At 40.6% G+C, this 13,076-nt stretch overlaps 1 protein-coding gene across 1 annotated transcript in view; it reads left to right on the plus strand.

Annotated features, from left to right (window-relative positions):
* Positions 1-13,076, plus strand: part of SYNE2 (spectrin repeat containing nuclear envelope protein 2) — a 177,190-nt gene that overhangs the window by 26,166 nt on the left and 137,948 nt on the right. The window contains exons 3-13 of the mRNA XM_068192175.1: positions 2,358-2,419; positions 3,357-3,452; positions 3,728-3,805; positions 3,897-3,989; positions 5,181-5,362; positions 6,946-7,142; positions 7,595-7,695; positions 8,410-8,511; positions 9,243-9,380; positions 10,212-10,376; positions 12,191-12,303. Coding sequence (XP_068048276.1) covers positions 2,358-2,419; positions 3,357-3,452; positions 3,728-3,805; positions 3,897-3,989; positions 5,181-5,362; positions 6,946-7,142; positions 7,595-7,695; positions 8,410-8,511; positions 9,243-9,380; positions 10,212-10,376; positions 12,191-12,303 — 1,327 coding nt within the window. The remainder of the gene's footprint in view (positions 1-2,357; positions 2,420-3,356; positions 3,453-3,727; positions 3,806-3,896; positions 3,990-5,180; positions 5,363-6,945; positions 7,143-7,594; positions 7,696-8,409; positions 8,512-9,242; positions 9,381-10,211; positions 10,377-12,190; positions 12,304-13,076) is intronic.

Raw genomic sequence — 13,076 nt, forward strand, 5'->3', positions numbered from 1 at the left:
GTGTATCTTGGAAATTTGCAGATGACACTAAGCTGGGAGCTTGTGTTGATCTATTGGAAGGAAGGAGGGCTCTGCAGAGAGACTTAGATCAGTTGGATGGATGGGCAGAGTCCAACAGCATGAAGTTTAATAAGTCTAAGTGCTGAGTTCTACATTTTGGCCACAAAAATCCCCTACAACGTTACAAGCTGGGGACAGTGTGGTTGGACAGTGTCCAGGCGGAAAGGGACCTGGGGGTGCTGGTCGACAGCCGGTTGAATATGAGCCAGCAATGTGCCTTGGTGGCCAAGAAAGCCAATGGCATCCTGGCCTGCATTAGGAATTGTGTGACCAGCAGGAGCAGGGAGGTCATTCTTCCCCTGTACTCAGCACTGGTGAGGGCACACCTCGAGTGCTGTGTTCAGTTCTGGCCTCTCAGTTTGGGAAGGACGTTGAGATGCTTGAGCGCGTCCAGAGGAGGAGGGCAGCAAGGCTGGAGAGGGGCTGGGAACACAAACCCTGTGAGGAACGGCTGAGGGAGCTGGGGGTGCTCAGCCTGGAGAAGAGGATGCTTAGAGGTGACCTTATTGCTCTCTACAACTTCCTGAAGGGAGGCTGTAGACAGGTGAGGGTCAGTCTCTTCCACCAGGCAGCAACTGACAGGACAAGAGGACACGGTCTTGAGCTATGTCAGGGAAGGTACAGGTTGGATATTAGGAAAAAATTTTCACCGAATGAATAATAAAGTGCTGGAATTGTCTTCCCAGGGAGGTGGTAGAATCACCATCTCTGGATGCGTTTAAAAAAAGACCGGACATGGCACTTGGTGCTATAGTCTAGTTGAGGTGTTAGGGCATAGGTTGGACTTGATGATCTTAGGGGTCTCTTCCAACCTCATTATTCTGTGATTCTGTGAAATGGAGTGGTGTTTTGGGAGGGAGCATGGGCTGGCAAGTCAGGTAATGCACTGCCCCTGACGGTGCTGCGGAGCTGCTCTGCTCCAACTCTGCTGCTCACCCTCTGCTTCACCTTCTGGGAGAGCTGGACTTTCCTCCATCTCTGCTGCCCACAGGCAAGTGTGAGAAGCTGTTCAAATACTCTGGTTTTTGAAACATGGGCTTAACCAGCTCCCTGTCTCCCTGCAGAGCTGCTGGTTGGTGGCTGCTCATTGTGTGGCACCACGAGGGCCCTGGGTGCAGAGCTGCTCCTCTGTGTCACTGGGTCATGCTTTGAGTCCCATTTCACTGTTTTCTGCTGCAGCATGAGTTCAAGCACTTTCTTCTTCCTCTTGCCTGTATTAACACCCTGTGTGCTCCTTTTTGGCTGTGATGCCTTATCAAGGCTGACCTAGAACAGAGGCTAGACAGAGCAAAATAATAAAATAGGTGTTTATTAAAAGTCCTCAGTGGATACACATCAGGCAGTGCAAGAGCCCAGCCAGGGCTACACCCAAGATGAACCCAAAATGGTCACAAAATGCACGACTGCTTGTAGGGTCTCTCACTTTTATATGTTCTGGTCCATTTGCATATTGGGGTTAATTGTCCAATTCCAGCTTTAGCCCATGCAGTCCCATCCTTCTTGTTTTCCTCTCTTCAGTCCATGTTGTTTATGTTCTTGGGCCTGAGATTTGGATCATTTGTCCTTGGTCCCCAGCTAGAGAAGGAATTGTTTTGTCTCCCTACTCTGTGAAGAGAGCTCACCAGCCCCTAATATGAAGCTCAGAACTACACACTAAAGCAGCGCAGAATCTGAAAAATATAAGAGCTAAAACCTAAGGCATCAGCTGGATTAATTATTTGTACACCCCAGAGAGGGCCCAGCAGTGGAAAGGATGCAGGTAGAGACTGTACTTCCCCATGAGAGTCTCCTAACTCTCTCCAGCCCTTCAGTTAGCAAAGATTTCTCATGGTGTAGCTTCACCTACAGATGTGCATTGATCACCTAACTCCAGCCTGCATCCAACTTAATGCTTGGCTTTTCCCAACTTTCAGGGTGTATCTTGTACTGATGATGGCCCTGAGTCCTTGAAGGAACATTTAGGAATGGACAGAGCTATTGCAGACATACTTCTCTGTAGAATTATGCTTTCACACTGCTCTTTGTATTTGTTGATCTTCTGAGAAAACCTTCATTAGTTATTCTCTGCATCCTGTAGGGGATGCTTGATGGTTTTAGAGGTCTTTGCAACTCAGCAAGCAAGAAAATATCAGCTATAAAACAAGAGTTGTGAAAAACTGATATTAAATAGTAACTTAATATCTGGAAGAACAGACCTTGGGTTTGAGGTGGATACCATGTGTCTTTTTGTGAAAGAGCAATAAAACCTGATCATTTTTTCCATTAACTTTGGTTTCTTTTTTAATTTTATTTTCCAGTCCAGCGAGAGTTTACACAGAAGAAAACCTTCACTAGTTGGATAAATTCAATATTGGCAAAGGTAAATGGGGGTTCTTTAGCAAAGACATGCCTTTTGCATTCAGATATGCTGGTTAGAGATTACGTTTTTTTAGGAACAAACACAATTAGTACAAGTTTTTTTAGGCACTGGATGGCAAAAGTAGCCCCGGGAAGCATTTGTTTAGTAAGTGCAACAGCACTGTATTGGGACATGTCCAATGACATTTGTATGAGGTGGTTTTTGTGTAGATGTCACTCTCCTTACTCATGTGGTAAAACTTGTGGTGGATTGAAGCACATGTCTCAGGGTTTTACGAGTCTCTGAGTTTATAGTTGGTTTTACTGGGATTAGGTAAGTGTTATTCTATTATGCAATCCAAGAACATGAGTTTATTGAGATGACCTGAGTGACTGGTAAGTATTAAGACAAACCACACAGTAGTGGAAGTGCTCTTTAAGCTCTCAGAAAACAGCTCCTGCAGCATGTGCTGGGGCTCTGACTTGCTCAGGTGAAAACAAAATATAATTTCGTTTTGCTCCCTTCTTGAGCAGAAGCTGCTGAGCTCATGATAAATTTGTGTTGTGTGGATGAAAAGAGGTTTAGTTATGCAGCTCAATACCCAAATTTGTACTTAATATTGAGTAAGATCTCAAAATATGAATTAACTGCCTAGTTTAGCTTTTCCTTTCTCAATTTTTTTCTTTTGCCCCAGACCTCCTTGAAAAATGTGAGGGCTTGAAAGTGAGGCCAAAAATTACCTTTATAAAACACAGAGGCAGGACAAGGAGGAGGGAATAAGACACAGACATAGTAGTGAGTTAGAAGAAGCAGGATGTGGCTGTTTAGATGCAGGATTTTTATTGCAGCTTAATGAAAAAAATAAAGGATGCTAAACATTATTTAACAGCAGAGTAATCTGTGATGTTTTTTAGTGTGTTGAATTCAAAATGACAAAAGATTGAAATTTATCTTGCAGCATACCCCTCCTTATGTTGTCTCAGACCTGTACACAGACATACAGAAAGGACATTTGCTTCTGGATCTGTTGGAAGTGCTTTCAGGTCAACATCTGGTAAGACAGAGTAATAAAAATATTACCTCAATCCTTTGTCAAGTCCAGCAAAGATTTCTGGATATGCTTAAGTGCAACCATATGAATCATCCCTCTGGAGTCACAGAGTTAGTTCCAAGTAACTTATTTTTATACCATTGACTCTGAAACACACTGAAGTAAGTTGATCCAAAGTAATTTATGAATTTTTGCTGGAATTCCCTTTTCAAAATAGAGAATAAAATTAATTTTTGCAGTTGAAGGTACAGCCTATTTTTTTTTTTTTTGCTTTGCAGCCACGGGAAAAAGGATTTAATACCTTCCAGTGCAGAAGTAATATAGAAAATGCTTTGACATTTTTAAAGAGCAGATCAGTGAGTATTAACTTCAAAATTCACAACTAAAGCCAGTTTGCTGGTGGAACATTTTCTTTGTTAACAATGATCCCTTTTTTCCCCTCCTTAGCTGAAGCTCATAAATATTCATGTAGCTGACATTATTGAAGGAAAACCTTCCATTGTGCTTGGCCTAATCTGGACCATTATATTTCATTTTCATGTAAGTATTTCAGCGATGTAAGAGAGTTTTAGTAGAGGGGAAAATCACAAAGAAGTGTTGACTTACATGATTGCTAAATAAGATGAATTAGTACAGAACAAAAGATTATTTTCTGACATGTGGAAGTGACATCTCAAGGAGGAGTGCAGGGCTGGCAGTGATGAACAGTATCCAGCTGCAAATGGTAGGAGCAAAAGATACTGAGTTTTTTTGGTTTTTTTTGTTTTTTTTTCAGTAACCAGTTAAAAATGGGCTGAACTTTGTTTGTCTAAGGTCTGTAATGATTGAACTCCAAAAAGAGCAGATAGTGAGCAGATAGTGAAATGACACATCCATCTCTCAGAGGCAGCCCCACTCCTCAGTGCTGGCTGTGCTTTCAATGTACAATTCTTGTTTGGTTTTTTTTTTTTTTTTGGTTCAGTACTAGCACCTGAAATAACACAAAGGCTGTCAAAGTCATGTTTCTTATACAATAACAGTGTGCACCTTGCATGGCATGAGGTTATGGGGAGGTGTGAAAGCACAGGGCTTTGATTTAATCATCATGTAGGGCTGCAGAGGGTGTTGGAGCCAAGCTGGCTTCTAGGGAGAGCCCAGCAGTGAAATAATGTAGATGCGCTGACTGGTGTCTGGGGCTCAGGAGAGCGCTAAGAAACAAAGTTTTCTATTTTTTAGAAAATATTTAGCCCATATTTTTTGTGGTAGAGGTACTTTGATGCCAAAGAGTCTTGTGCTGCTCATGGACTGTGCAATTACCTTTTTACCTAAACCAGGCTTCTCTAACCAAATAGGGATCTCTGAGGTCTATCAGGTAGGTTTTCCTGCACTCTGAGAGAGCAGGCAAACTCTGACTATGCCTAGAACATGTCACTCCTGACAGCAGAAAACACAATGCTGTCACTGGTTAGAGTAGAAATTGAGTGAGAAGGTCCCCTGATGTCATTGTTGGTACCCACAGCATAACACAGAAGTCTTGGGGTGAATATATTATGCCAAAAAATTGCCTAAAAATGGGAATTCAGCATGAAATAGTTCAGACTGTGCAGATTAGAAAGCCTGGTTTGAGTCTGGGGGCCAGGGAAGCTACTGTTACACCTGTGGTTGAGTCCTGTCTGGTTCTCTCTGTTCTGCCATTGGTGCCTTGGGAGTCTCTCACTGAAGCCTCATTTAGTCTCCCATCTTCTCTGACAGATTGAAGAACTGGCCAGGACACTTGCCTGTACCTACAGTCAGCCTTCACCTGATTGTCCAAGTGCCATTGACTCCTCTCCAAAAGCAAACAGATCAGCTAAAAAAAGTGCTAAAATTAAGGAGCGGTGGAAGATGTCTGCTACAAAGGCTCTTTTGTTGTGGGCAAAAGAACAGTGTTCTCTGTAAGTTCCATCCAAGACTTACAATTATCATATTACATTTTGTATCACTGCTTTCCTCTAAATGTGGCGATATTTCCCCCTGATTTTTAAGATTACTTAGTGACAGCTTAGCAGAAAATCCTTTAACTTTCACTTGTGGTTACCAGTACTTTCAGCATCAGTCAAGGCCTAAATGTTTTGACATGAGCCCTTTAAATATAATAAAGTGAAGCTCATCTTACTAATTAAACACAACAGTGTAATGTGAATTGTTTGGCTTTTCTTTTTTAGGGGCTCCTGTGTGATAAGTCTAGTGGAATGTTTACATGCTTTACTTCTTTTAATCCTCATGGTTGGCACTGATTCACAAAGTCTCAAGGATTTTTTAATATTTTTTAATGGAAAATGTAGGATTTTCTGTGATCCCACAGCTCATGCTTTTCTGTCAAAACACTGCATGATCCCTAAGAAGGATGCTAATCCTGGTGGTCCCAGTCCCTAATTCTAACAGGATGTTTCCCTATGCTTGATGTGCAGATAGCACTGCTGCTTTCAGGGAGGCTGCTCACAGCACACAGTCCAGAGCACATACAGATATTTACATTTTCAAGGGCTGCTGCTTCACTCCAGGATCTTCCAAATATGCTTTACAGTAATGTCAACTCTTTCTCCTCAGCTCTTTGGGTTGTTTTATTTTCTAATAAAATCCTACTAATATTCCATGTTATTAGTGGGAGATGAAGGCCTTCATCAGCACATCAGACACTTTCTGCCAGTAGAATGGCACTGAGGTTTGCCTTCTAGCTGTGTTTTATCAGAAGATTAATTGGCACATCAAAACCAGCTCTTTATCCATGTAATCTTCCTCTTTCCTTTGCCTGTTTTTCAGGAATATTGCTGTCTGATTTGCAATCTCATTTCTGAACTGCCATTATGTTGAAATATTTTGTTGCCAGTGAATCCTGTAGTTTTTGGTAAAGAAACAAATCTTGTAAGACTCGGCCCATTGTTTTGTGACTGAATTTGATTGCCTGAAACCCCACATCTTTTCCATGCTGTAGCATACTCATAACATACAGGCTGTTTTTGGAAAGTTGTCCCAGAATTCACTATGGCCTGTATGGCTGGGCACCTCACAGCACTATTCAGGCTGTGAACATTCATAAATGATGATTTAAGGACACTAAGCTAATTAAGAGAAAAATAAATACTTTTTCCTGCACTAATACATCGCTTTTAAGATTTGGATTTTCTAAAATGCCAGTTCTTGATGTCCTTACAGACAGATACATGTTCTGCAGTGCTTTTCTTGCTGCTTTTCCACCCCACGGAATGCATAGATGTTGAGCACAAAAGTGATATTTAGAGAGGATTTGGATCAGCAAGGCTTTATCTTCAGAATGCAGTAGAAGACAAAAAGAAATACTCACCTTGTAAAAATAAGTAATCGTTGTGATTGGTAGTACTGGCTGTGTTGTTGTCTGACTTGTGCAGAAGTTCAGTGGCAAGGTGCTGTTGGATTTGGATCATACTCCATTTTACTGAATTTATACTCTATTTCTAAATTTGTCCTAACATTTTGTTTCCACTCATTTCTGGGATAGGCATGGCTCTGTCAGTGTCACTGATTTCAAGTCCAGCTGGCGAAGTGGACTGGCTTTTTTAGCCATCATCCAGACCTTGAGGCCAGGTCTGGTTGATCTGGAGAAGGCAAAAGCCAGAAGTAATAAAGAAAACCTGAAAGAGGCTTTCAGAATTGCAGAACTGGAGCTGAATATCCCACGGCTTCTGGAGCCTGAAGGTAAATGATCAGCTTTTTAAAAATCTTTGTTATTAGGAGTGAGATTAATGTGATCTATAATACTTAAGTGCTTAAGTTTGAAATGGAACATTGATGTTTGCTGTAATGCTCAAACCTGAGGTTCCTTATTTTATAACAAACATCAGCTGTACTTAGGGACTGTAGGATTTTTGAATTGGCAACAATTGCAGGAGCAATATGCAGAAGAAAGGATATGAAACTTTCCTGTTCATGGGAGAAACTTTTTCATTACTTAATCATGTTCATTAAAATATTCCCAAGGAAAAAAATGTTCATGACATATTAATTTCTGTCAATGGCACGTTAAGTGAGCTGTTGCAAAATAAACATGTTTATGGTAATGTGTTTTAATAACTGCAGCACAGTGTGTAATTATGTGATCAGGCCTGGAAGGCTGCATAATTATGTAAATGCTGTATTGGCTCTCGTAGATGTTGACACTGTGAATCCGGATGAAAAATCAATCATGACTTACGTGGCTCAGTTTTTGCAGTACTCCAAGAATTTGCCTGAGTCTGAAGAAGACCTGAAGGTATGTTGTGTGGGTTATCACTGAGGCATTTTCAAATGAATGTGCTTTCTTTGCCCAGTTTATATCTGAGTCAGTAGCACATAGAAGATCCTTAGATTCTGCTACTGACAAGACTGAATTGGTTTGAGCCTTCTGATGCTCCTGTTTGGTAGAAAAAAACTCCATGTTACTGATTTTTGGTTGGTCATACAGGTGGAATTGCTGTGCAGGTTTTTCATTTAACTATTGCAGAGGACCTTTTCCAGCTTGGTTTTTTCCATGTGTGCTCTGAAGTCTGTGTAAACATTGGAGGAGAGGCAGACAGATGTGCAGATGCACAGAACAACCAGCTTTAAATTTACTAGCTGATGTGTAAAGTGGACAGAAGTTGCCTCTGACAGATAACACTGTCCAGAAACCCACATTTTCTATTCTCTATATTCTCTTATGAGAGTTTAATTGGTTATTCACATACTGATAATCTTTCAGTAGAACTGCAGTCAGGTCTTTTTTTGATGTCTTCTTATATCCAGGTGCCAGGTTTAAAACTTTGTCCCTGCAATGTAATAGTGCCTGACTCAAAACTCATCAAGGTCCCCAGGAATTATGATTTATTTTTCAATATCTTTGAATGGACTTTATCATGTGCTCAATGAGTGTTGTTTCATGGCACAATGTAAATTAAAAACAATGCTTGCAAAATGGAAAAATGAAATTTTCTGCTGTAATTACCAGGAGAAAGTAAGAGAGGCCGTGGGCTGGTTGGCTGCACAGGAGAAGAAGTTAGCAAAGCTGCTGGTGGAAACAGAGAATGAAACATACTACCAGAAGTACAAAGTAAGTTGCATTTCATGTTCTATGGAAAGAATCTGTTTCTGTGAATGTTTTTAATATTTTTCATCTTCATTGCCTAAACTGAAGCGTTAAACAAGCTTTTAAAAAAAACTTGGAAATCTTGACAATGAAATTGTTAAATCCCTTATATGATTGAAGGAAAGGTAGGGTAAAATTCTCTCTGTTATGAAAAAGAGATATTTCATTTTTGAGCAAAGGTTTTGGAAAGAGTAAAGTAGTGTCTTAATTAATTGACGTAGTTGAAGACTTGGACAAGATTCAAGCACGTAGGCCCTTCACAGAGTTACTTTTGCAATTTCTGTGCTAATTGCAGTAGGTTTTACCCAGCTAATGTTATAGAGGAGTAGTTGAATTGCTGGCTCTAGGTTGTGCTGAAGCAAAATTTCCTTTGGCTTATACTGAAGCCAGAGTTTGTATTAAAGTGGCCCATGGGGAACTGTGAGAGGAGGAATTTTCCCTTTCTCTTGCTGGGAGGGGAGAACTGTGTTCTAACTGCACTGACATTATGTTAAATGCAGACTTAGGGAATGGCACCTATAATTTCAGACCCAAATATTGCCTGGAGACAGGAATGCCTCTTGCTGTCTTGCCTTTGCATGCATCACACCCTTTGAAGTTAATGGAACTCATAGCAATGTGCTCAAAGGCAGGACTTGGCTCCGTGAGCTTCCATCTGACGTCTTCTGTGAATTACTCTTCTGTTTTATCTCTAGGAAATGATGTCATTTATGGAAACATTTAACCAGGAGAAGATCCCCTTTCTGCCTGTGTTGTCATCAAAAAGGGGTGAAGCTGAGCTGAATGAAGGCCAGCAGCAGATGAAGGAAGAGTGGGATAAAGTGATCTCTCAGGTCAGAGGCATTTCTCTCTCACTCACCCCATTACCAGCATGAGCATGTGGAATGGATGAAGGAGCCTAAGTCTACCCCAGGAACTCACACTGGGAAGAGTGGGGGATGGTGCTTTATTTGGGATGGTAAGAGGTTTGACCCTGAACCTGAAGTCCAGACAGTCTGAGTGGCATTCAGTGCCCAAGAGGAGGCAGAAAGTGACTTTTTGTGCGTTGCCCTTCTCCCTCCTGAGCCTCAAGACTGAAATGTCCCTGGAAAATGCATCTGGTTATCTTGGACCACTCTTCTGATCAAAGTTTTTGGCCTATTTGTGCTTAAAAGGTTATTTTGGGGCACAGTTGTGGCTCAGAGCACAGATACTGATCTAGTGGGGCCTGGTTGGTCCATGCTTTGCAGGGAGGTTGGCTGTGTTGGCTCAAACTAGGATATGTAGGGCCATGCTGAGAATTGCTGTTTTTGGAGGAGATGTTCCCCTGTCAGCCTCATGACAGAAAGCTGTTCATCTCTGTTTCCTCCCCTATTTTTGCAACTAGCTCACTGTAAATTTTCCTGTTGCTGGGCCTTGGGATGGTCACCAGCAAAGGTTAGGAATGCCTAATTCTCTGTGGCGTTGCAGAGGTTACGGGCTGGGAGCAAACCTGGGTTTGAGGTAAACAGGGCTGATTTTAGCTGACTTCACTGGAAGCTCTTTTTTTTTGAACAGTGACAGGCATGAGGGAGTGGGTTCCTGGGATGTCTTGAGCACCAGCTTATGCAGCTTTATATCAGCATCTTGGAGATGGGGAAGAAAATAATAGTGAGGGATTTAATCCACTTGTTTTCCTTTTAAAGATTAACGAGTGGAAAGCGAAGCTGGACCAGATGTTGCCCTCCCCTCTGGATAGCATTGAGGCTTGGCTCCAGGAGGTGGAACGTCTGCAGGCAGAAGATTTGCCTGATTTGCAGGACCCGTTCAAAGCAATGTCTGTCTTCAGAGAAATAATTGTAATATTTAAGGTATGCGGATCACAAAGGAAATTCTGCTCCAGTTTGACCCGGCAAAGCACTTGTTATGGAGTTACTGTTTGACATTTTGGGAAGTGGTGTGCATATGTTTGTCTTCTGAAGATGAAAAGCTCTTCTGAACATACCTTTGAAGAATTATGAGTTTAATTAAGGCAGGTTTCAGACTTCACTGGGGTGAGATTAAATTTGAGTACTGCCTGAATGAGTAAATTATGATACTCTTTTTTATGTGGTTCCTGCAACTTGTTTGTTTGTTAAGTAATAACACAGGGTAATTGCATCTTTATCTTTAAATCTATGCTTAATGCATACTTATTCAGAAAAGCACTTGAGCTTAAGGTTACATTCCAGGGAGTTCAAGAAGTTTGTGTGTTTAAAGTTAAATATTTTCTGAATCACTCTGTAGTTCCATTCAAGGCAAGGATATTTTGATACCTTTGTACCATGCAAGTTATTTATTCTGATCTTCAAATATTTGCACAGATAATAGTTTAAACATCCTTTTGAGTTTGAAAGTTCTGAAAGAGTATATGTGTTGATGCCTGGCTGGTGATCATAGTGCCATACTTGGGTTTTTTATCAACAAGTTTGCTGGTTTTGTGACATTGTCCTTAAAGAGAATTTGAGAGAATGGGCAGTGGAGGTTCTTGCAAGTGGCTTAATAACACCACTCTTTTGTACTGTTTCTAGTCAGTTCCTGACATGAGAGATGGCTTTGTCAGTCTTTAGCCATTTGACCTAAGATTTTTGTTGTGCAGCCTAAGTGCTTAAAGCATTTTTAAAAATAAGATAGAGACTGATGTCAATTCTTGAGGCATTTATTTTTTCCCATTAAACATACAGATAAAATAATGGCATTCCTTCAGAAGAGGAAACACATTAATGCTTGATTTCTGCTAAAGCTACCTTTCTTGATGAGACGACATCCTGCTGAGAGTTTTTTCCCCTTTTAGTATGTTGTGTGTAGGGATCATATTGTCAAGGTGGTACCTTATAATGCAAATTTTACTTAAGGTCTAGGAAATTATCTACCAATGCTCATAACTGTCCAACTGATACAATGTTAATATTACAAAATCCAGTGTTAAAAATCTGTGCACTGTTTTGTGCTTGAGGAATGTTTCAGGATTTAGCCATTCCCATTAACATGCTTTGTGGCAGATTTTATAACAGAAATGAACTTGTAGGTTTTTTTTTAATATGCCAATTAGAAACAGGATTACCTTCTGTGCAATGCATGTTACGTTTTATTTTCAGGTAGGGAATTTGGTGCTGAGACACATGCCTGTAAAATATTACCAATCATGGGACATTGGCCATTGAATAGTTAATTTGATACACTGTCAGCCTGGTGTTAGACACAGATTAATTGAGCAGTGAAATGAACTATGGAGCAGGTGACATAATAGATTTATTCAACAGGCTTTGCTGTCAGTCTTTGCTAAGGGATAGCAAAGAACAACTTAAAACCCTGAAGCTGTTACAATGATGCTTTTTTTCTCCTAAAGATGACAGTGAAAGTGCAGAAAAGAAACTGATAGCAGGAGTAGTGTAAGGTCTGTGGTCCTTATATTTAAGCAGATGCACAGTGATAAGAGAAATCGGGTAGTATTGCACTAAATATGCACTTCAGAAGGTGTTTAGGTAAATACCTGTATTGCACTTTAATGAGTAAAGGCACTGGGAGATTGTCCTGTGCTGACTAGTTCTTAGTAGTTCTTTCCCTAACAGCAGGTGAGTTGGAGATTGCCAGATGAAATACTCTAGATCAGCATGAATGGCTTACTATGTCTTGTTCTCCCCAGGGCATGATGGATTGTTTTGATTCTCACTTGGACACCCTTCAGTCATTTAAGAATGAAGATGAGAAGAATATGCCACTAGTCTTGCCTGAAAAATTAGAGGAAATGAAAAGAAGGTTGTGATGCTCGAATTGCCTCTACTTCACGTTGTATTCTAGCTCTGCTATTCACTGACTCTGCTGCTCTGAACAAAACACATAATTTATCCATGCCTTGCAAAAAAAAAGAGCATTTTCGACCTAAACACAGGCTGGCTGTCAAGTGGAGCAGGCAGGGACCTCTCATTGGTCCAATGAATGTTTAACTGTGTGTACAGAGTACAGCTCATTAACAGGACCTTTTCAGATGCCCTTTGCTAGTGGGGATAGGAAACAACCACCAAGGATAGGAACCTTGAATATTGTCAATGTAAAAATTTCCCCGGTGGCGGGGATTCTCTAAACTTGATTTCCACCATTAAAAATCATTGTGATCTTTAGCTTGTACTACCCCAAATATCTTTTGGGGGAGGATTTTTTTTAAAAATGACCAGTAAATCTGTATCCATTACCTGAGATGCTTTGACATACAGGTGGCAGATGCCCCTTTTTTGGGCATTTAAGGTTTTTCATACATTGAGCAGACAACATTGACTGTTCAATTGTTGCTGCTTAAAAAATGAACTGTTGCTATCTTATTTATTAATTCCTGTCATAACAAAAAACCAAAAAGTTTACATATATGTGATTTTGATTTTTTAGTATAAAATCCTGGTACATTTGTGGTAGCAGCTCTCTGGCCACAGAGAGCAACCCACAACTTTCCCAGGCATTGTCCTGGGGAAGGCTGTGAGAAGATTAGAGAAAAGAATGATAAATAATTTTTATTTTTACTTGTTGTACGTTTTGTT

Source organism: Anomalospiza imberbis, chromosome 6 (assembly GCF_031753505.1).
Source record: "Anomalospiza imberbis isolate Cuckoo-Finch-1a 21T00152 chromosome 6, ASM3175350v1, whole genome shotgun sequence".
NCBI classification, from domain to species: domain Eukaryota; kingdom Metazoa; phylum Chordata; class Aves; order Passeriformes; family Viduidae; genus Anomalospiza; species Anomalospiza imberbis.